This window comes from Vidua chalybeata, chromosome 3, assembly GCF_026979565.1.
Source record: "Vidua chalybeata isolate OUT-0048 chromosome 3, bVidCha1 merged haplotype, whole genome shotgun sequence".
NCBI classification, from domain to species: domain Eukaryota; kingdom Metazoa; phylum Chordata; class Aves; order Passeriformes; family Viduidae; genus Vidua; species Vidua chalybeata.
The window spans coordinates 82,215,992-82,239,127 of record NC_071532.1 but is presented as its reverse complement, the minus strand read 5'-3'; the positions used below and the strand labels follow the sequence as shown (position 1 = coordinate 82,239,127).

General features: G+C 38.2%; 1 protein-coding gene across 1 annotated transcript in view; it reads left to right on the top strand.

The window, feature by feature from the left end:
* The window catches only part of MYO6 (myosin VI), a 103,007-nt gene that overhangs the window by 11,712 nt on the left and 68,159 nt on the right, over window positions 1-23,136 (top strand). The window contains exon 2 of the mRNA XM_053938789.1: window positions 18,098-18,236. Within this exon, the coding sequence (XP_053794764.1) occupies window positions 18,120-18,236 (117 nt within the window). The 5' untranslated portion in view covers window positions 18,098-18,119. The remainder of the gene's footprint in view (window positions 1-18,097; window positions 18,237-23,136) is intronic.

Sequence of the window (23,136 nt, the reverse complement as noted above, 5' to 3'; positions counted from 1 at the left end):
ACCCTGCTCATCAGGCTGAGGTTTGGAGAGTGATGTGGAGGACACATTCTGCAGGGAACATTCCTGTCATGGCAAGCTTTGCTCATGTGTGCCCGGCACTGCCTGGGAAGCCCTGCAGTAGAATGTGCTGGCTCTCCATGCGAGTCAGCAGGAAGGAATACTTTGTGTTGTTGCAGGCTATTGTGAGTTGCTGCTCTGCTGGGGACTCCTTTGGCTTTTTGCAGTGGTCCGTGCACCAGATGATAACGTGCTGAGCTTGTTCTGCTCAGCAAAGCCCCTTGTCACCACGCCAAGAGAACCCTCACAAAGAAAGCCCTATGCCTTTTACCTCCTAAAATGCATGTGGATTCACTACATTCCTGGATCAAAGTAGCAGTCGGTCTTCCTGTTTTGAAAAAAACGGAAGCGAGGAGAATGTTGCTTTGAGATGAAGATCTGCTTTTCAGGCTAATTTTAGGTGCAGCTTAATGTGTAAGGAGGAGGCAGTTTAGAGTAGAAGGGCTCGACAAAGGGACATCTAAAATTTTGAATGCTGGTGTTGAGCAGGGTGGTGTAGGCAGAAGCAGGCACATGGGAAAGCATGATCTGGAGCAGTGGCTGCTGAGCTGGGTGCATGCTGGACAGGGGAGGCTGAGCAGATGTGATTGACCTTCCAGGCAGAGCCTTGCTGGCTGAGCTCAGAGGCTCAGCACAGGGCAGGATTAGCACAGCTCCACTGGCATAATGGGCAGCTGTGGGCCTCTTGTATTCCCCCAGACAAAAAGCAGTCCAGAGCATTGCAAGGAGTTTTTTAGATTACAGTTTTAACTCTAAATGAGAGTTTCTTTCTAGAAAGAAACTTTTTTTTTTTAAAGGCATTTTGAAACTGGGAGAAAAGATAAACTAAAGGATACCTAGAAAAAGGGGAGAAGCCAAGTATCAAAGAAGATGAAAATCACTCACTACAATCAAAGCCTATCTTTTATTCCACTCCTACAATAGAAGAGCAGGTCAGGCAAAAAAATCAGTTGTCTGTCCTATACCAACCTGATGCTTTTCAGTATAAATCTAGTTCAAGAGACCTTTAGTGGTAAAAGCTTACAGGAAGGCTACTGTAGTTATTAGAGCACTTCCTGGGTGGCTCAGCCTTCATCTCTGAAGCCACACCTGGTGTATTAGGGTTTCCTATGCTGTTATTTCTGTTATGCTGGACACGTTCCCAGAATTCTGTCAAAAGCTTCTATATCAAAGGAGGATCATCCCACAGCACAAGCTGCTGAATGCGTGGAGAAATTAGTTAAACTACAGCATCCAGTAAAACTTGAATGAGTTTTATAGAGTGGAAGCTGAAAAAGCAAATGCTTTTTTTATAACCTTTGAAATATAATTGTGTTTCTCTCTTGTGCTTGAATGTCAGCAACTTTTGCTAACTTGTCGCTTCTAGAGAAAAGTATTATTTCTTAACAGACATGCAGTGATATTTTTATTTTAGGAAATTTAGATTTGTATTCTTCACAGGTCATAACACTGGGAAGTTAGCCAGCATGTTTCACCCTTGTGTCTGAAGGCAGCATAGAAAATGGACGTGCAGGCATTTGAGAAGGCATTTGATTAATCTTGTTTCCTTTATTGTTCTGAAATTATTGGAGTTACTCAAGAGGCATGCATTTTTTTTTTTTTTAAGTTAGAGTAAGCCGCAATAGCCAGCAAGTTCTTTTCATTAATCACCCAAGTATAGCAGAAACTCTGGAAGCTGTGAAATTCCTCTGAACATAACATTGATACCAAAATGCAGTGGTTTTTCTTGGTTTTCATTTATTAATAGAAATAGATTTTATTATGGTTTTTATTTATTAATAGAAATAATAAGGGAATTCTTCAGACTTTGTGTCCTTCAGTCAATAAAAGGAAGCACATACCTCCCTGTAATTGAAGTCAGGTATGTTATTGTGGAGGGTGGAACAAGACTCTTTTTGTAAAGAGAGGTGGAGTCTCCAATAAGTGGTGTGATGGGTACTGATTCATATGTTGATGCATTTTGTAAAATAGGTCTGTTGGTTGGTTGTGTTTTGTTTTGGCTTTTTCTTTAGTTCAGTAGGTTGGAAGTTGTATCATTGGGCTGCGCAGTACTACATTTTACTCTTTTTGAATTCAGTTGTTCTTGAGTTCTTGCCTCAGACTTCATGTAGGTCACTGGGAGGAGGCCAAACCCCATGTGATTGTTGCTGTCTCAGCACCAAAGGAACTGGAGTTTTCTGGGTTCCTGAGGAAGCACCTGACTTGTAATAATTCTCCAGGATCTTCATCGTACTTACGTTCTACACAATTGTTTCTTTTACACTGTTTTGAATTTTTTCTAAGATGACCTTAGAAGATGCCTAATCATATGATGATGTGAAACAACTGTACTTAAAAACTTCTAGTTTTTCAGTTCCCATGAATAATTCAAACCCAAAAACTCATCCCCAAGGAGGACTTTTTACTCTAGAAAGGAAATACAGGAAATCTATGAGGAGTTTACTATTAGCTTCCCTCTGCCCATCCAAGATGTCATTCAGGTCATCCAACTGTGTGAAGAAATATCCATAATGAGAGCAGATTTGAAACATTTCTATTTGCAAGGAGGAATTTGAATTAATCATATCTAACTTTCGTGTTGAATTCCTGATCACTGTAGCTTAAGCTCCCATGGAGCTCAAGTTTTGGGTGAAAGAAAATATATGGGAAAAAATTAATCTATCTGAAAAAAAAGTATATATTTGCTGGAATCTAGGAAGTGCTGAAGACTTCCAGACTGGAGTTCTCAATAGAATGCTTGAGTGAACTTGGCTTGCTGCACTGTAGACCATAGGTCCAGGAAGCTGAAGAGGATACTTTGTAAAGCCTTGAGAAGGGGAGCAACAGGTTGTCTTGTTGTGGGTCCACTGATGATAAGTTTCACACGACCTCACAGTATTTCCTTCAACAGCAGTACAGTCTCTTCTGCATTGTATTCCTCATCTATTTATTTATTTATTTTAGTCCTAGTCTTTTAAAAACTAGTTATATATTAGTTTTCCATGAAAAAAATCAGGAACTGTTTTGTGGTTTCTTATTTTGTAATCAGCAGGGTGAGGGTCTTGCTTGTAATCAGGAATATGTCAATTAAATGTTTTTAACCTGAGGACTTTGCATGTGACTTTTGGAACTGTTTTCTAGGCTTTTTGATTGATATCATTCATTTTTGAGTCCATGGAATATCTACAAATGCTGAAACCAGCCAGGAATCTGACTGGTTCTCAAGTGTTTTTGTCAGAAGGCATTAGTGCTTACCTTTGGTTGTGTCTGTGTGTATACTGAAAAAAACCCAAGAAGTTGCTTTGCAGACTAGGTGTGACAACTTGTAAATCAGATAGAGAAATATTAAACTAGAAAGAAAAAAAAATTAGTCTTAATTTAAAATCTGTGTTAGTGGTTAAAAGTAATTCTTCAAAACATTTTCAAAATTGTGTTTAAAATAGTTCCTGTTTCTAGTCTATGTTCCCACTGGCTGTAATGTAATTCAGAATTGAACTGTACATTCAATTCTGCTAGATTGAAGTATTCTGTAGCTTGTTTTCCATGTAAATATTACATGTACTTAACCTGTCATTACATGACCCTTACTGTTTTTTTATTTGGCAAAGAGTTGTTTAAAACCAGATAGAGTTTTAAAACCAGATGTGTGGCTGGTACTGAGCATTTAGAGGAAAGTTGTACAAGGAGATGCCCTTGCCTTAACCTTGGAAGAACAAAGGGATACGTCTTTGAGGTTAGAAATTAGTAATAATGTATTTTCAGTAGGAAGGATTTTGAAACTATTGATTTAGATTGTTCTAGAATTGGAGAAAGGCTTTAAACATACTGCTTTTGATCACAGAAGGTGTTAGAATGAAAAGAAAAAATATAAGAAGATTTAAATATCTTTGAAGCATGCTTAAGAACTATTTCATGTTATCCTCTTCTCTAATTGATTAACTGGATAATAGGTTTAAATGTACCAAATAACAAAACCCCTGGATTTCATAGCAACTGATCTGAAATGATCTAATTAAGTTTGGGTTTTCCTCTTGAGTCACCTGGGTGAATCCTAATGATGTATAGCAGACTGCATTAAATTGGATTGTGCCTGTTTCTTGGAAATAGTGTTGAGAAAATCAGAAATTTCTTCAAGAATGTCAATTAGATAAAAGTACTGAGTGGAAGTCTGTTTCATGCTTTCTGGTCCTCCTCACTCATATGGGCAAATCCATTTGATTACCTTTCTTGATGGTTTTGATATTGAGTGTATTGACTGTCCGCGGTATATGTAGGCATGAAGCTGAGACATGGTTTGAACCTGTGATGTCAGTTTTGCTCTTTAAGAAATCATTTAGTCTTTTTGATTTCTGGACCCCCTGAAATTTCTGCTGAGCACCATTCTGCTGAATTTCTGTCATAAATTTCATATCTGTGAGGTCTTTGAAATATTACTTTTTCTTAATCTCCTCTTCAGGGGCTGCCAAACCAGCAGTTATTTTTAACTGTTCTAGAGGAGTGTTATTTAAATCCTAAATTTTATATGGGCCATATCTCTCTGATCCACAAAAAGTGCCCTACTTTAACAGTTGAGAAACACAATGAATGTGAACCATCCTTGACATGAAATAGGTCAAGGAAACTTTGGTAATAAGTTCCAGAAGGTTTGCTAATGGAGGTTCTGTTACATTTTCCTTTTTTTCCCTTTTTGTTGCACAAACACAAGAACAAAAAATACAGTTGTTTGGTAAATACTATATGTACATTCTTCTTTTTGAAATGTTAAAAAAATTGTATTTATTTTCTGATGATCAGTCATGATTTTCTAGATTGCCCTTGGATAACGTTGTAGGTAGTATGAGTTGGGAAGATAAGAACACTTGCTGAACAAAATTTTCTAAGCTGTGGAAAAAGACATTAGGTTTGGGAATGTCTCAGTTTTAAATCTGAATCGTGAAAATACACTTAATGTTTTGGATATGCCTGTATTGCTTTATCAAATATTTTGCTTTTAATAAAGGGAAACTTATGTCTACAAAAGGATTGTATGCTCCTTGAGTCTACCTGTAATTCAAAGTTCATGCAGACTTTGTTTATTTTTAACACAGAATCATAGAATGGTTTGGGTTGGAAGGAACCTTAAAGCTCATCTAGTTCCAACCCCTGCCATGGGCAGGGACACGTTTCACTAGACCAGGTTGTTCAAAGCCACACTTTCAGGATGGGGCATCCTCAAGCTGTCTGGGCAACCTGTTTCAGCACCTCCCCACCCTCTCAGTAAAGAATTGATTAGAAGTACAGATCATACATGTTGGCAGAGATATTTTTCTGTTGTTGCTGGGACTTGTGTTGCCTGCTGGGTAGAAGGACACCAAGAAATGGGAAATGTGACTTTTGTCCTGGGTACCTCTTGTCCTGGCAGAGGGATGAGAGAGCTTTACTTGGGTTTTTTTGGTGGCGGTATCTGTGGTTTTGTGGGGAAGAGTTAACATTGCACCAATCTTGTATTTGGGAACTATAAGCTTCTGCGTGTGAGCCTTTTGCACTCCCCTTTAGAGTATTTTTAATAGAATATTTCAGTGTGGTTTTGAAACAATTTGGATTTGTGTTTTATACATTGTCCATAAATGAAATAAAAGTTTACTTTTTATAATGTGATGTTGGAACAGGAACAGAATTTTTGATACATAGTTAGGTCTGTGCAATTGCAAATGCTAGCTATGCTTTTGACTTAAAGCCCTAATTCAAATCTCTCCTGTCTGACAAGCAGCAGTAAGATTAGTTACCAGAGAGAGGGATCTATACCCCAGTTTTAGACAAAACACGCTGATTAAAGTTATTTGTAGGCTGAGTAAGTACAAGCCTTTGTTTGGACTGCTGAACAGGGTTATGTCGAAACGTGCAGGAACAGGATTTACTCACATTCCTGTTGCTGTTGCTTCCACGTTTCCAGTCCACAGCATCATCTGATGGGGAGCCAGTGGTGAGTTACCAGCTGAGCATGCAAGTAATGTTTTACTTTGAGACCTGTTTGATTAGACAGCAGTATCTCCATGTGTCCTTCCACAGCCGAGGTGAGGGCTGCCTGACAGACACTTGGAGTGCAGTGCCCCTGGGTGGGCTGGGGAGAGCTGCCTGCTGGGGGCTCACAGCATGGGGACTGCCAAAGCATCTTGGAACAACTGAGGTGGAACTACAGATCATTTTAATCATACTTCATGTTTAGAGAGCGAGATCACTACAATTATGTAAGCTCTAAAGGGTGGACCTTGTGCTTAGCTGGTGTTTAAACTCTAAGAAGCATAAAGTATTGAACATTAGAGGTCTAAGGCAAAATTTTTGCATTGTAGTAGCAATAGTTGGTCCTTGAGGAGGAAAAAAGGAAGAAAAAGTTTATGTTACTTAAAACAACTATCTTTGTTTTAAGGCTGTTTTTCCTGGTTAAGTGATGTGTGATTGGTAGCTGTATATTATGTGATCACTAGATAAAAAAGGCAATAAAGTTGAAGTGCAGATAAAAAGGGAGAAAAATACTGTAAGCTGGTTTGTCACTATATTAGAGCAAGAGTCTTTTCTCATGCCATTAACCATCAGCAGTGGATAAAGGATGAGTAGAGCTGTGTCTCCATTAGTGTTTTAGTTCATCTTAGGAGTTTACTATTGTACTGAACCTCCTGGTTGTCTGCATTTATGGCACTGCAAGCACAGGCACCAAACTGGATCCTATTTGGATGAAACCAACCTGGAAGATGCTCCTTAGAAAAACACCTGATAGTCTGCAGCTGTGAGTTCATATTCAGTCAGGGGGACCAGACTAGAGATACGTGGTACAAACTAGAACTAGTAAAACCCTCAAGATGTGTGGAGTATGGGCACTGGCCCCTCGGTGCTGCTGTTTCACTGTTATGCAGTTACTCCCATTGTATTGTGTTATTTGCTAACAGAGGTGTATCCCTTGAGTTTAAAACTTATCATTCAGATTTATGTCAGGAAAAATAATGACTTGAAAAAAATGTGCAAATAAATATGTCCTCTGTTTCTGAAATTCTCCTTTTATTGAAATAATTTTTATTGTTAAAATCTTTACAATTAGTAAAGCTGAATTAAATGAAGACTGCATGGGCAGGACTTGGTGACCTGGTTTTATTTCTTAGATGAGTTTCCTAGCCTCTGGAGATTCATTTTTTGTATAAAATATTTTGCATGGTCTGAAATGAAGGCTCAAGTGCCACGAATAAATGCTTTGAGCTGCTGACCCCAACTGGGAAATAGCAGTGACAGCATGACCGTGCTCATTCTCCCAGCCGGAACTGTTCAGGAAGTTTTTAAAACTTTTTTTATTTAAAAACACCTGAGCTGCATTTTGTGTCTGAATTTACAACCTGACTAAAAGCTTTCCTCAAGTCCACTTCTTGCTTCTTTGCCAAAATAAATAGGCTGATCTTAGCATGTGACTGTGGTGGTTTGTCCTCTGCATGAGCTTCTGTGCAGAATTTATATTATGCTTAAGGGCTGGTCCTGGGAGCCGTGATTCTGCATAAGTTGGTTTCAGTTTACTTTCACATCAGATGTATTGAGACTGTGCCTGTTCCCAGCCCCAGGGGTGGTTCTCTTCTCTTGCCTGTGTAGAGAGTGTGTGTTTGCTCTGTTGCCTGCACGACAACACCTGCTATTGAAAACCTTAAAGCTATCCCAGACTTCTTCTAAAATATGCATTTGGCTAAGCCTGGTTTCTTGTAACACTTGGGCAGAAAATTTATAACCATTTTTGTGGTGTTGCTGGTTGGTAATTTTTACTCATTGGCTTTAAAAGAATCATGAACAGGGATGCACTTTCTTGCAACAAGCATGTTAAATTAATAAATAATATTTTATACGTGATGGGAATGGGCAGTAACATTCAGGTAATCTATTTGAGATTAAAATCAGTTGGTGAAATGCAGTTGGACTTTGATCTCAATCTTCTAACTATTTTCTGAACAAGAAGTGAGTGTGATGTTCTTGAGCTGGATTTCTTGTAAGTCATGGTTCATAAAGGTATTGGAGCAATGGGAGCTGCATCAGTCCATTTGAGATACTGAATCAGTAGTAAGAAAAACAAGCTGTTTGTCTTTGGCTGTGGCAAAATCTGTGCAAAGATTATTTCAGAGTCTATAATCTGCATGACCCTGTACCAAGGTTTAGGGAAGCCTAGAACTTTCTCAAACCTTGCAGCGAGCAGTGTCTTGCCAAAAAATGAGAGAGTTGAGCTGTGGTCAGGATGTGGCTAATGTGGAAGTTGTTATGGCCTGCAGTTTTCCCTGCTGCCAAGATCCTGTCAGTGCTAATAGCAGATTTTGTCTGGTTTGTTGCTGGCCAGATGCCAAACCTTTACAGTACTTGGCCTTCTGTGAAAATACAAGCTATTTGTGAATAGTACAAGAATTAAAGGTTATTTTAGAGTCACAGAATGGTTGGAGTTGGAAAAGACCTTAGAAGAGATCAAGTCTTACCCCCTCTGTTCTCACTAGGTTTTTCAAAGCTCCATTCAACCTGACCTTGGAGGTTTCCAGGGATGGACATTCACAGCTTCTTCAGGCAAACCTCATTGCAAAGAATTTCTTTTTCACATCCAGTCTAAATCTATTCTTCTTCAGTTTAAAACTTTTGTCCCTTGTCCTGTTACTAGGAGCCTTGATAGAAAGTCTCTCTCCATCTTATAGGCTTCCTTCATTTATGGAAAGGTCACAATAAGGTCTTTCCTGAAACCCTCTCTTCTTTATTCTGAACACCCCCAACTCTCTCAGCCTTTCTTCATAGGAGAGATGTTCTAGCCCTTTGATAATTTTTTATGGGTTTTAAGTGTATTTTATTCCTAAATCATATACTCCAGAATTTTTTTCTGAGATTGAGATAATGTTAATGATCTTTATCTTTTGTTGTAATTACTGTTATTTTGTCTCATAGTAATGGACCCACTATACTCATCTTTCCAAGGAAACAAATGGAGTTGCTGACAAAACATGTTCTGTGTCACTTCTTGGAGTAGCTTTCTTGTCTTTGCTGTTGAAATTGTCTTAAATGACTCTCATGATCTTTTACGTTAAAAGAAAGCTTTCAGTCACCTCCCTCAGAATTACTGTTTTCAATGAGATCTGTGAACTTGTAAACAAGTTCCATTTATTTATTTATTTATTTGCATACAATATTTGAGTAGATTTTGATAAGAATCTTCCTTTTTTAGTTGCATGTTTCTGAAGGGAGAGTTTCTCCTGCGTTCACAGGTCCATTGCAGATTGTCTGTGTTTCAGCTCATTGCCTATAAACTGCACCCATACTTTTTGTAATAAGTACAAGCTGATATGGAGAGAGGAAAAAGAAGTTTGAAACAGGTAATGTAAGTGTTTTTAGGAACTAATTCTGTCTTTGAAAGAGTTATGGATTCTCTACAGTGAGGGATGGCAGTAAACAATTCCTGGATTATACCTGTTGATTCACAGATGCTGATTGCCATTAGTTTCCAGTGTTTTCTCCTCTAAAGTGGCCAAATCAAAGTTTGAAAACATCTGATTTACTTTCTATTTGTTATACTGGTGGTAAGTCAGAAAGTACAAATATATTTTTTCCTTGCCCAGGCTCTTTGTATTGGTTTGAGGTCAAGTGTCTGAGGTTTCCTGCACATCCTCTAGCAGCCTTTGATGCTGCCATCTGAAGTGCTTAATTTATTTAACTTGACTTGGCTCCTGGCTGAGTATGTATTCTTAGTTTTCTAAAATATCAGTCCCATTTACACTGATATGTACCAGGAGTTTGGCAAAGTTTTTTATTGTTGTACTTTAAAAAAACTTACCAGGCAAATGTGTCTCTGTTCAGTTATTTATGCATATGTATTTATCCAACTGATAAAACTCAGTGCAGGTTGGTTGGTTGCTTATTTTTGTATTTACCTAGTTTCATTTGATTATTCTGCAGTGAGAGGGTTATATAGCTGAAGTTCAAAACTTGACAAGACATGGGTTCAGAGAAGAGATCAGAGGGTATGTTGGTCACCCTCAGGAGCCCCTGGGGTATTTCTGAATTATTCAGAGGCAGCCATGGAGAACCAAGTTACTGATAGGCTCCAGCTTATGATTCAGCTCTTGACTTTCTCTGCTGCAATTGCAGGGCTGCTTAAATGTCAAGGGCTTAGCATCACTCATCTAAAAGTACAAAATAGATGGTATTATCACTAAGTAGTGTAGGCTTTCTAATTCAAATATTTTTCTGAAAAAAATATTAGCACTCAGAAGTGGGGTTTGTTTTGCAGTTTATTTTTTTCTGTTTGGCTTGGGTTTTCCCCCCTTAAATTGGTGGTTAGGAATATTCCTCTGATTTTTTTGTTTGAGGGGTATGAACTTTTTTTGAGATTATCTGTGTTCATATGAGTTAGAATAAATTACTGGGATTCAGTCTACCTCAGCCTCTTTTGGAATCAGCTGGACAAAAGGTGGTATAAAATGCAATATATGCTTGCTTTAACTGGTACAAGGCCCTGCTGGCTACACCGAGATGTGCTTCAGCCAGCAGTGATGGTGGTCTACAGAGGATTAAAATTCTGGTCCTGATTGCTTATCATAATGGGCAGCTTCTGCAGTTCAGATTATGGAAGCCAGTGACCGACCATGTAGTATTGGTATTTATATGATAAATAACCAATATTTATGATAAGTAATCAATTTCCTTTTAAGTATTTGGGAATCAAATTAAGGACTTAGTAGTTTGTTTTTTTTTTTTCTTTTTTCATTTTCATAATTAGATTTTCTACTTGTGCTGGAGGTGAGGTCCTTTGCATTTGGTAGACTTAGGCCAATTGGTTGCTTTTGTTTTACCTTGTATACAAAGCTCAAAGAGAGACTGTTGGGTGCATAGGCTTAAAAGAGAATAAACATATCAGTTCTTGTATTAGGTCACCTGAAGATGAGCAATAGCTTGGCAGCAGCACATGCTAGGTGGGGAAACTCTAATTTGACAGTAGGAGAGTATGAGATGTAGAAGATGAATGGGTGGGGAAGGCTGAAAAATGACATAACCGGAGGAGAATTTAGAGTTCATTAGCTTAGAGAGAGTCATCCTCACCCTTCAAGAAGTATTTATTCTTTCCCATGTTTACACTTGGAAAAAGTGGCACATGAGGATATAAACAAATACACTGCTAAAGTGCTAGCTGAAGGGGTTTGAAGTTACTTGACCTTGTTGAGGCTGCTTATGGAATATGATTACAGGAATTATGCTCGAGCACTGCTGCCAGTGGTCACACAGCATGACCACTGCCACAGAGATAGTTAATTCCAGAGTTCACCTTGTCTGCTTGAACTACTCCAGCTAGATCTGCAGGAGTGCATCCTATGTGTTCTTTATATATTATGAGATGGCATAAGATACTTTGGATTTTACTTTGATGTCTTTGTCTGTTTGGTGACTTCTGCCTTGGTATGTGTTTTCTTCCCCTCTCGCTGCCTGCTGGATTCACTAGGGCTGACTTGCAAAGTCTAGAAGTGTTAAGTTGAACAATCTCTTTCAAAAGTGGTTTTATAGCCTTGTTAGTTCTGTTTTTTCTAGTCCTCATTTCTCTTTTGTAATGCTTCTGAAGTGGTGTCCAGACAATAACTGAGGAGCTTTTCCTTTAATTTTAACTTTGCTGCACAAATTTGACACTGTTTTTTTTTGTGTTTTGCTACTTTTCCTCTTTCTGCTTGTTGCTATTACTGGAGTAGGCATTGCTGTTGGTTGAAAATGCTTATGCAGATCCCCTTGGCATACTTAATTCTTGATTTCTCAGGAAGCTTCACTCAGGTTATTTTAATGAACAAGAATTGGGACAAAGACCTCTCTATTTTCTTAGTAGGAACTAAAGTAAGAATAATGTTCTTGAGAGAATAATAGCTTAAAAAACTGGCAGAAGAGGAGGAATCGCAGAGGAAATCATCAAATCTTGCTGATTCTAATACAAATTGAGTTTTAATTTCTCAGTGTCATAGTTACAAGACCACAGCCTCTGTGGTTAGAATTTTACAAACTTACAAACTGTACAAAATTCATCTCTGTCTTGTATAACAGTAGTTGCATTGGACAAATATTTGCTCGTTAACATGCCATATATGTTGCTGTCTTCCTTTGCTAAGTCTCATTTGATCTTCCATCTTCCCCACTCCTTGTCATCTTCTCACATGTCGCCTTCTCACAGTTCATGAGAATGTTTGCTGTTTGTCCTCTGCTGGTGTGCCACAAGTGATCTTTTACTGTGTACAGCCTCTCTTGTGGACTCATTTCCTCCACCATATCTGCAGAGTTGGTATATTTGTTAAAAATTCCTAAACTCTCCTTCCTCTGGATTTTTTGAAGCTTTGCTGTAACCTCCAATGGCAGATTTCTTTGTCCATGTGAGGTTTATTTTTATTTCTTGAGCAATACTGAGAATTTTGCACTTAGTAAACAATACCTGAAGGACACTTGGCATTACAGAAATCTGTTCAGTTGATGTACAAATTATTTTGGATAGACTTCCTACAATAGGTGCCTTTTTAATGGGCTACATTTTTGTTATATGAAAGGTGCACAGACATACAAAAGTGCTGATTGATTCAATATGATGCATTTGAAAAAGCATAAAACACATGTATTTCAAAACTGAGGGTTCTTGGGCAATGCCTGTATCACCTCATTTTCAGCATGGTAACATACATGAAATTCAGTTGCTGTGGGGGGAATTTCCTACCATTAATTTAATTCCTTATTTTTAACAGCTTATTTTGATGCAATAGCCATTTAAATATTTGCAGATAAAGTCCTATTTTTTTTTCAAAGTACATGTTGTTACTCAGACCATCTCCTGCCCTGCATCAGTACTTCTCAAGGTGGTCAAGAGGGGCAGAGACAGAGCAGGGAGCAAGACCAGGAGGGTAGCTGGAGTGAATGGCTCAAGCAGCAGTTAACATACAGGAAGGTGAGATGGTTTAGAGGAAGCTGTACAGGTCTTTGGCTAATCCTGACCCTACCACACCCTTTCTTCTGCTCCTTAAAATTTGTTCTTCCAGGAGCATGGATGTTCCAGGCAAAGGTGTTTTCAGAAATGATATGGAGTATTGCAGTTGTGCTTTACTGATTGGGAATTGCCATTTTTAATGTAGTGAAAATAAGATTTCTCCTTTGCTTAAAGCATGAGAGACTGTCTTGTCTTTTCTTATTGAACAGCAAACACAGTAGCAGAGAACGTATTTCCTATGTGAATGTGAAATACAAGTGAATATAAATACAAAAGAGTGGTTCATCTGGAAATACTACGGAAATCAGTATCTGGTTGCTCAGTATTGAAAACATGCTGATACATGCAAATACATGAAGAAGAAAATTAGCATGCCATGAGAATAATTTCATCAGCTGTTGTGCTCAGGTTGCCCCAAGCAATCAGAGCAGGTAGCTTTAAAAGAAATTTTTATCTAGTAATTTTCAGATGTGGAATGATTACTCTTTGTTTTACATGCATACATCTACAAAAGGTAGTGACAATTAACAAGTTGGGGTTAAGATTTTCAAAGCAAGTTGGTTTTGAAGGTACTTCTGTGCTGTGCTATATTGTAGTCTATTTCTTCTTTTCGAGTTTGCCAGAAGTCCCTTCTTGACAGAGTTACTTTGCTGATGTTATTTTAGGTATGAAAAAGCTGCAGTGTGACATGGATAAACTAGAATGTGTTAGAGCAGAGTTTTGTAGTGAATTGGAAAAGTAAATAATAAAAATGGTATCAATTTAATATCAATTTAATTGATTTAATATATTTAAATCGATAAAATCGATTTAATCAAATAACAATGGAGCTATAACTGTATTGTAATTAGCTCAAATAAAAATAAATCTCTACTATAGCTGCAGTTCATTTGAAATACTGTGTCACCTGCAGTAGAGTGCTGCATGCTTCTGAGCTTTGATTTTGAGAAGTTTTAGTTGAGCAGTAAACTAGGGTTGCAAAAGTAATTTGTCTGACAATAAGGTACCACCATGTATGAATGTTTTTCTGTCTAGTCTCTTCTGTATGTTTATAGGACCTTTCCCAGAGCATTCTTATGTGCTTGCTGAAATCAGCAGAATTTTGAGCAGCTCTTAAACACACAAGTGCAAGGTGGTTTTAATATAAAAACTCCTGTGTTTTACAATGATAATTTACTACTATACCTATTCTAATTAGGTTATTTTCCTTGGACTTAGCCATTTTAGTGAGTTACTGTTGGTTGTTTAATGAAGTCTAATTTTTCATTTGTTTTAGTTAGTTAATTGAGCAATCAGTACAGTGCCTTGGTATAGCAGACTGTTCATAGGATTGTAAGCAGGATCAGATCATGCAAATGCCTGCCTCTGGGCTCTGGCAACAGGTTTAAAATTGCATTAATATATTTTGCCTTTGTAGAATTCTTTCACCAGATGGTAGCATTTGATTTCCTTTTAAATAGTCTATAACACCCAAATGTAGTTATATTACATTATTTTAAAATCAATACTACTTAGGTAAACATAAGTGGGAGGAGAATAGTGTGTTAACTTTCAACTGAGAAATTCTTAGTTGTTTCCTATACTCAATGTGTTATGTAGATAATTTTTTTGAGAAAAAAAATGTCATTAAACATTCTCCAAAAGGGGGAATAACAGTGCAGATAAAAAGTTACAGAAATATTGGTGGGTGTTTTTCTTGGAATCTGGACAGTGGTTTATCTTGCAAGTTGTTTGAACACTAGTTCTAGTGTTTAGCCAGTGCTGAATGTGTTAAGTACTCTTATTGATGATTAAAGAAAGGTCTATTACTGTCTACCAATTATGAAGAAATAAAATCTGACATTTGAAGGAATAGCTATTAAGTTTACCAGCTTCAGGCAAAGGCTTATTTTATTACTATCCCTCTTGTGCTCAGCAGAGAGAAAAATTCCAGTACTCCCAAGGTCTTTCTATGCAGAAAGAGAAAAGGGCAGCTGGCTTCTGACTTCGAAGTGTAACCTTTGCAAATTCTCTTCTTCAGTTTGGAGATGTCTTAATTGTGGAGACCAAAATGACCCAGCAACTTAAAATCAATTAATGTATGTTGAGTGCATATTTACAAATACAAATGTGGATGATAGCTTATTTTGTCTCCTTTTTTGGAAGCATCATCCAGGTTACTCCTTGTGTTTCATGGTGTTGCTATCAAATTTGCTGCCTTAGAGCTTTTAGCCTGGGCATGAGTCTCTTTGCTTTCATTGTTTTCAGAAACGGTGTGCTCTTTTAGCAGTGTGATGGACTGTATGTAGATTGGATTTAGATGGATGCATATTGGGAAAAAAAGTTTGTTCCCACTGGTAGTTTCTGTTCACTGTAAAATGCTGGTCTGTAAACTGGCTATTTAAGAGCTTGCTCAGGAATAGGCTTCCTGTACCTGTCTCAAGGCAATGGCACAATACATCAGATGGGCGTGTAAATAATAGAGCAGGTAGGTTTTGCTATCCAGTTTCAGTGTGCTCCCTGCCAGAGTCCCAGCTGACAGAGATGGAGCAGTGCTAAACCCAAAGTGTTACAACTGGTTTTATGTCACTACTCAGCCAGAAGACTGTATTTATTAAAATTAATTGTCCCATTAATAACTGACTCACTTGTATTTAGATTCCTTTCATCCAGTGGCGTCTTAGATGCTTGCAAAGCCTCAGGTACTCTTCTTAAACTTGCATTTCCTGATGGTGGCTGAATTCAATCACTGCTCTGTCCTTCATGAGGATTTTTTCAGCTTGTGACACTCCTCTGTCATAATTTATTAATGAAGTTGCTTTAAGAATATATAAGAATACAAAAAGCTCTGTCAGTGAACAAAGCAGAAGCATCTGGATGTGAACTGGGGAGGCTGGATTCCTACTTTGCTGAAGTTTTGGCAGTAATTTTAAGGTTTGTTTCTTGTGCAACATGGTTATGTCCGGAGCTCTGACCATGCTACTTGGGGTGCAAAAGACAGCCTTGTTTTTAGTGGTTATGTGACATATCGTTTAACTACTATTTTGAACTAGCATTTTAAAAGCAAATGATAGGTTTGTGAAGAAATGAAGGCTTGGTTATATCCAGAAATAAACTCAGCTGTTTAGCAACTAGGCCCACGATGGCAGTTGGATCTGGAGGTCAGGTCTGGCTGGAAAAAAATTCCTTTTTCTGTATCATAAAATAAAGACAAAATGGCCAACAGGGAGTTGTGAGTGAATACAGATGTTGTTTACAGGATTTATGGTATAGGGATAGCAGCACATGATGAAGATGCTGTTTTGTAGAGTTCATGGGCTGTGGCGAAAGGGTGGAAGTAAACAGAAGTAAATGTAATACTGGAGGTTTTAGAACATAACTTTCTGTGTGTAGTTAAGAGAAGCTACTATGTTCTGTTCATGGGAGAATAGTAAATCACAAGTTTTCATCAATATTTCACATTAAAGTTGCCAAGGAGTAAGACAGCTTGCTGTTAACTAAGACCAGCAGCATTCTCAAAGAGATCACAGCCAGCCTTTTCCTTCCCTTCAGACTTTTCTAACCTGTCCTTGGAGGCAGTAAAAAGCAGGTTATGTGGAGCATGTGCTGACAGATTCTCTGAGGGGCAAGGATGTCCTTTTCTGCTCGTAGTTGTACAGCTTTCTGGTGGGACAATCACTCTTTTTCCTTGCTGCTGCTCATGGCAAAGGGATTGGTAGCCTTCATTGTTCGTGAGAAATTTTGGATCTTCTTTTTCCTTCAGATATGGGAAAAGAAAAATGTGGGACACTTTCCCGGGTTTTCCCTAGACTTCTGGAGTTTGTTGCTAGTGCTTTCTTTGCTGCTTGGCAGGCTCATTTCTTTCATGCTGAGAGAGACAAGTTACACCTTGGTGGTATGAGATTACTTTTTACAAATTTTGGAATCACTAGACCATGTCAGTTTGGTATGTGAATGAGTTTTGGAGGGGAGTAAGGAGCAGCAAGGAAAAGTGTGCCTTTTAAGCTGAGTGGACCCTATTCTTATTAGGGTAAGGACTATAAGGTAGGTTTAAAAGAAACCAAAACTACACCACCAAAAAAAAAAAAAAAACCCAAAAAAAAAAAACCCCAAAACCAAAAAAACCCCAAAAAACCAAACAACCCCCCCCCCAAAAAAAACACTAAAAAAGGGACCATTTCAGCATATTTTAAATGGCACCATTAGCCATTCAGTGTGTGCCAACCTTGGCAATTTTCCTGGTTAGCTCAATGAGTATTGCATGCAATCAAGAGCTCCCTTTTAATTGGGAGCTTATTTAGCTGTATAATTTGAGGAGCATAAGGTTTGAATATCTTGGCCTTTGCATCTTTTTCACTTGCAGATCAAAATTTTTTTCAAAACAATTTTCATGTCATTTTTTAATAGAAAATAAAGTTTCTTAAGAGGAAGACTTGTAATGTTGTAATAATGTCAAAAGGGTCAGCCCTTAAAAGACTTTCAGGATGATAAATCAATTGAGACCAAATATATTTGTGGGTTATTTGAAAGCCATATGCTCAGCCACACAAAAAGAGTGAACACATTCATTTGTCTCAAATGCCAAGAGACTGGATTTCTGCTCACATGCCTCAATGTGTGCTGTTACAAAAATACAAATATTTGTACACCAGTTCAAGTACAGACAAGTATCCGTTAGTCATACGCACGCACGTACATATATATGTGTGTGTCTTTACATGTGTATCATATATGTGTATATACACACTCCTAGTTTAGTCTTGGCTTTGAATCTGTCTTGCAGTTCTACTTTGATCATGAGATCAACTCCCTTCTTGGTTCACAAATAAGGGAAGCTGGATAAAGAGCTTCAGGGAGCAGGGATCCCATGAAAAATTATTCTGGTCTTCAGTCTTCTCCATGCTGAAGTCCAAGGGGTGTCCTCTGTTGGTGAAACATTGTGAGTTGGAGAAAGGTTAGCTCCAGTCTGCAGCAGCTGTCTCCTTTCATACTGGATAATAGAAATAAACATCATAAACTAAAGCCTGTGTCATAAATCCTGTTGGTTTATTCAATTTGTATACAAAGTGTTTTGATTAATTTTAGTTTTATTTTTTCTTGCAGGAAATACTGGATAGATCCCACAATGGAAGACGGGAAGCCCGTTTGGGCTCCACACCCAACTGATGGGTTTCAGATGGGGATGATTGTGGACATTGGCCCTGACAACTTAACTATTGAACCTTTGAATCAGAAAGGCAAGGTAAGTGTGTCACAAACAAAGGAACAGAGAAAAAAGCATGCAAAGAAACCACCTTACCTGTAGGCCAGGTCTTTGCCACAATCTTCAACTGCACACAGCCTGAAGGAGTGGAAAATCAGCTTTCTGTTCTAAGTTTGGCTAAGGATCTTGGCTCAGCTTTATTTTGTTGCAATGGACCCCTCACACTGACGAGCAGTGTATACTTCGTCAGTTATCTGCATGTGCATCAAGTATGTACTCATGAAAGAGAGGAGGTTTGGATCTCTGTAGCCATTTGATTCAGTACTGTATGCTTTATTTTACTTAATTAGACACTGATTAAGAGTCTGCTGTTAAGATTAGCTTCTCTCTTTTTCCTTACATGCATAGGAAGGGTCCTACAGGGATGTGCTGGGCCCTGGCTAAGATTAGATACCATTAGACTGATGAAGACTGAGAGATGAATCCTCTTAACTCAAGTACCTTGGCAAATAATATGAGTTAAGAGGATGTCAAAAAAAGGTCTTATGGAATTGCTACATCAAATTAAAGTCAAAATAAATGTAACTTTTAAAATGAAGACCTAATTAGTGTGTTTCAATGGCTTGATTTATCATGACATCTTTCAGGCTCAGTATGTCGTAACTAAATGTCAGTTTTTACAGGAAGCACCTTGTAGCTATCAATTATCCTAATTCAAATGGTTGGATTCCTGGGTTGTACTAGCTAGAATAAGATTAGCACTGCCTTAAAAGTTGTGATTTCAGTGTTTTTGAATATATTTTTGTGCTTTTTCTAGTAGTTTTGTTTTTCCTTATGTTCAAGGATGTAAAAAAGACAACAATGTGTTTTGTAACTTCTTTTTTTATGTCAGCAGTTGGAGAGAATGCCTTGTCACAGGTCAAAAGGTTATGCAGCAGTCCTTCCTTTGGGGGGAATGTTTATAGGCTTTCTTTTTTGTGCATCTTGGAAAGGAAGTTGATTTTGCCTTCCTTAGAAATACAAAGCAAGTATAACATCTGATTTTTGAGTGAGAGAGATAAAATGTATAGGTTTAATAGTAGTAGCAGTATTCATTTGTCAGTTTGAGGAGGAGCAAGATTATTCAGACAAGGATACTAAATATTCCAAACCTATGGCTAATATTAAAATGACTTAAATAAATTTCACCCCCACTGCTGTTTCTGTTTATATTCCCCAATGGTCCTGATGCTGTAAAAAGCAAAAGCCTTTACACTGAAACAGAAACAATAATAATGATATTTCTGAGTCACTATTTATTTCTAACATGTGCTCCTTTCAGGGACCATAAATAATTTAAAAAAAACAAAAACAAAAAAACCCAAACAAACAAACAAACAAACAAAAACCCAACAAAAAATGATCCTAAAATACAAATAGTTTGTTTCATGGTTTTCTCAACAACAAAAAAAATCTCTTTTGTCCAGGGAGTTTGTTATTCTACTATTGGCTGGTTTGAATTAATCAGATCAATTAAGAGCCTAATGTTCATTCATCTAAGGGAACAAACACTTCACAGTCTAAATGCTGTAGAGATTATGGTCCTATATTTTAAACTATCAAACTTAATTAATTAACCATATATTAATCAAGATGGAGTAAAAAGTTTTCTTGGTTACTTTCTTAGTCATTTCAAGGTGTCATTGATTTCTCTTTAGAGAAACATTTCTCATTGCTTTTTGACTTTTTAAGATAACTCTGTCCTTGTGCACTTAGACCATTCATTTGAAGTAGTCAGCATTAATACTCATTATCACTTTGTTTTTTTTAAATGGTAGTTCAGAAGCGCTCTTCAGCAAGAATGCCTGATCCGGCAGCTCCGAAGTGAGCTCCCATGATAATTACAGGGAGGAGAGGAGTAACCTGATCTTGTAAACATATCCGGGCAGTGTAACTTATAATTATTTTTTAATCTGGGTCATTACCATGTCATATGTATTCTCTGTAGGCACTGGTAGCTTACCAGAGGACACAGTGTGAACAGGAAATGTGTATGCATGTGTTTGACTATTGCTTTTTATGACACTCTTGTCAATAACTGCAGTATGTGCTGCAAGGCAGCAGTTCCACCATGCCTTAAACCCCTCCCTCCCATCCCCATCCATGGCCAGCTCTGGCACTGCAGAGTGGCACCATCCCAGCTCCGCCTGCCGAGCTGTGCGTGACACCCCAAATGAGGTCAGAGAACAGATCCAACTGGAAGAAGTGGAAAGTTTTCAGGATGGCAGAAAGCAGTGGAAGGGGAACAGAGGAGCTGAGGCCATTGTGGTGGCAGGTTGCTTCACATTATTAAACCAAGTTACCCAGTCCAGGCTCTGTGGAGGTCCAACACACCAATTCACTTAAACCCCAGCAGTAGCAGTTTTGGGCACCACAGCCCATCCCCAAGTGTTCACAGTTCTGTGCAGAACTGTGTGTCTAAGGGAGGTGGGGATGGATCTGAGTCACCCAGCCTGCCCTGCCCAAAGAACAGTACGGTGAGCCACAGGAGTGTTTTACTGCAACAGGGGATGCATGTGTTACGTGATGGGAACCTCTTCCCAAAAAGTAGATCATTGGCTTGCAAGGTTTATAAATGCCAGGACTGGGAAATAAATGCCAGGAAAAAAAGCCAGAGAAACTGGAGAATGCTTTGTTAATGAGCATGGTCACACCTAGAACTGGAGTCCTGCCCTGAGAATGGGCTCTAAACTGGATTGGTTGTACCAGAGCTGGCAGTCCTGGCCCATGGCCCACCAGCAGTCACATGCGGTGATACAAGGAAGGAGGCAGGTAGAGAGGGAATCAGCTGTTAAACTCAAATAGTATTGTGCTTTCATTTCTCCTTAAAGTGTTCTTTTCTGAATGTACTGGGATTCATAATTTTGGATCCTGTGGCATATATCCTTTTGTTCTTTGAGGCTAAAAAAAGGAGAAGGCAGATGACAGTGAAATTGCCAAATGGGGAATTTACTCTTTTCCTGGAGGTAGCAAATGTAAAGAAACTGATTAGGAAGAGATGCACTGGAAGGGCTTGCATCTTGAGATGCCATTCTGGGCACCATGGGGCACTGAGGAGTAGGGGACAGGCACTTAGAGCATCAACAGTCATGAGTTTCTGGCAGTCATTGGGAAGGTGTGAGGTGCTGCAGGCACTCACTGACACCCCTCCTGCCATCAGCTGTGAGACACCTAATGGCTCTGTGCCACTTCTGAAGGGCCATGGAGGGCTTTATGGGCCACCTGCTCTGGTATGCTATGAATAACCAGAATGGTATTTTTCCCAGCTGAGTATAAAGGAATAAATGTACTTTGAAAGTAAGGATCAGAATGTTCAAAGTTCAGTGCTTCAAGCTAAGGTGGTTTTTTTTTTTTTTTTTTTTTTTTTTTTTAACAGTGGGGGCAACTTGCTTGCACAAGTGAGACAAGTGAGACATGCTCTTGTTTGTCTCACACATGGTTTGTACTGCTGTAGGTTGGTTTGTGAAATACAGCTGAGAGTAGGGATGTCTCCTGTCTGTATCTGGAAGCTATAAAGGAAGGCATGGTTACACATATTGGATTACATGGTGGAAAGAAGGTCCTGTTGGAATGGAAAGATATCTTTTTTCACTCATCTAGTTTCTGGGAGAATAGTTAAGATTGCCATTGGATTTCAAGGGTTGCTTCATTACAAAGATGACAAAAAAACCCTTCAGAATGCCCTAAACCTTGTTTTGCTTCCTAAGACCACTTTATTGTCTCATAAGATTAATACACTCTCCACTCCCTTAGAACAAACTTGTCCCAAGTTATGATTAATGCAGAAGACTTTCCTCAAGTATCTGAAGGGTTTTTTCCTTAAAATAATTGTTTAAAAAAATTAAAAATGTGACAATATAGTAAAGAATTTCTTTGGATATTTTCTTATTGATAGATTAGATTATTAGCTCATTTTCTGTTTAAAATAGTAGATTTTAATACTTGGAGCTGTGCACACCTGGCTATCATACTTATCTACGTGGCTGGTACCTTACTTTACATAAAATATTCCAAATGTGATGTACAGCAGTGGATTTTTCTATTGACATAGCTGAAACTATACCTATGTTTTTATCTAAAAAAGCTCAACAGAAAAATATGAACTTTTAGATGGGAGATAAGACAGCATGAATTCTCTGAATTTTTTTTTTGTTTGTTTCTGTTTTGGTTTGTTTTTTTTTTTTTTTTTTTTTTTTTCCCTTTAAATATATCTTGACTCAGAAGGTTTAGTGGTCAGGACATTGAAAAAGCCGTCCCTCTTCTGGGATAGTTTTAGCATGGCTGACTTTAGCTCCAGAAATGTTAAAGTATCAGAAGTGTATGAAGAGTCTCACAGTATAGCTGGGAATTGTGTTCATTCTCTCCATCTTTGTTAGTGGTTAATGGGTTTACACATCAGCAGACAAGAACAAGAAGTGAAGTTACGTTCTTGTGAAGCTGGTCATATTATTTTTAAACTTTCCCACTGTTTCATGCACAGGGAACTGATCATGTAGGAAACTGTTGCATTCAAATACATCTTTACCACACAAGATTTACCTTTACTGTTGACAAACTTGTAGAGAAAATTATGATGATAATATGTAGTTACAGTAATATTGTGAGAGGGAGGAAAGGGTGTGGTGAATCTCTGCCCTGCTAAAACTCTGAATAGCAGCAGGCATCTTTCTGAGGTAGGTAAAGACATTGAAGGCTTCCATGGCCCTCACAAATTCTTGATAAAGGATATTTTGGAGGAAATTGGTCTGATGGGTGTTCAGATGTTCCAAGGTCATCGAGCAGCTTTGTATCCCTTAGGAAAACATCTTGTACATATTTTTTTTGCATTAGATCCTGATAAGGGGATGACAACATCTATTTTATTATGGCTACGAATTGCATACTTTAGGCTAACTTGGTA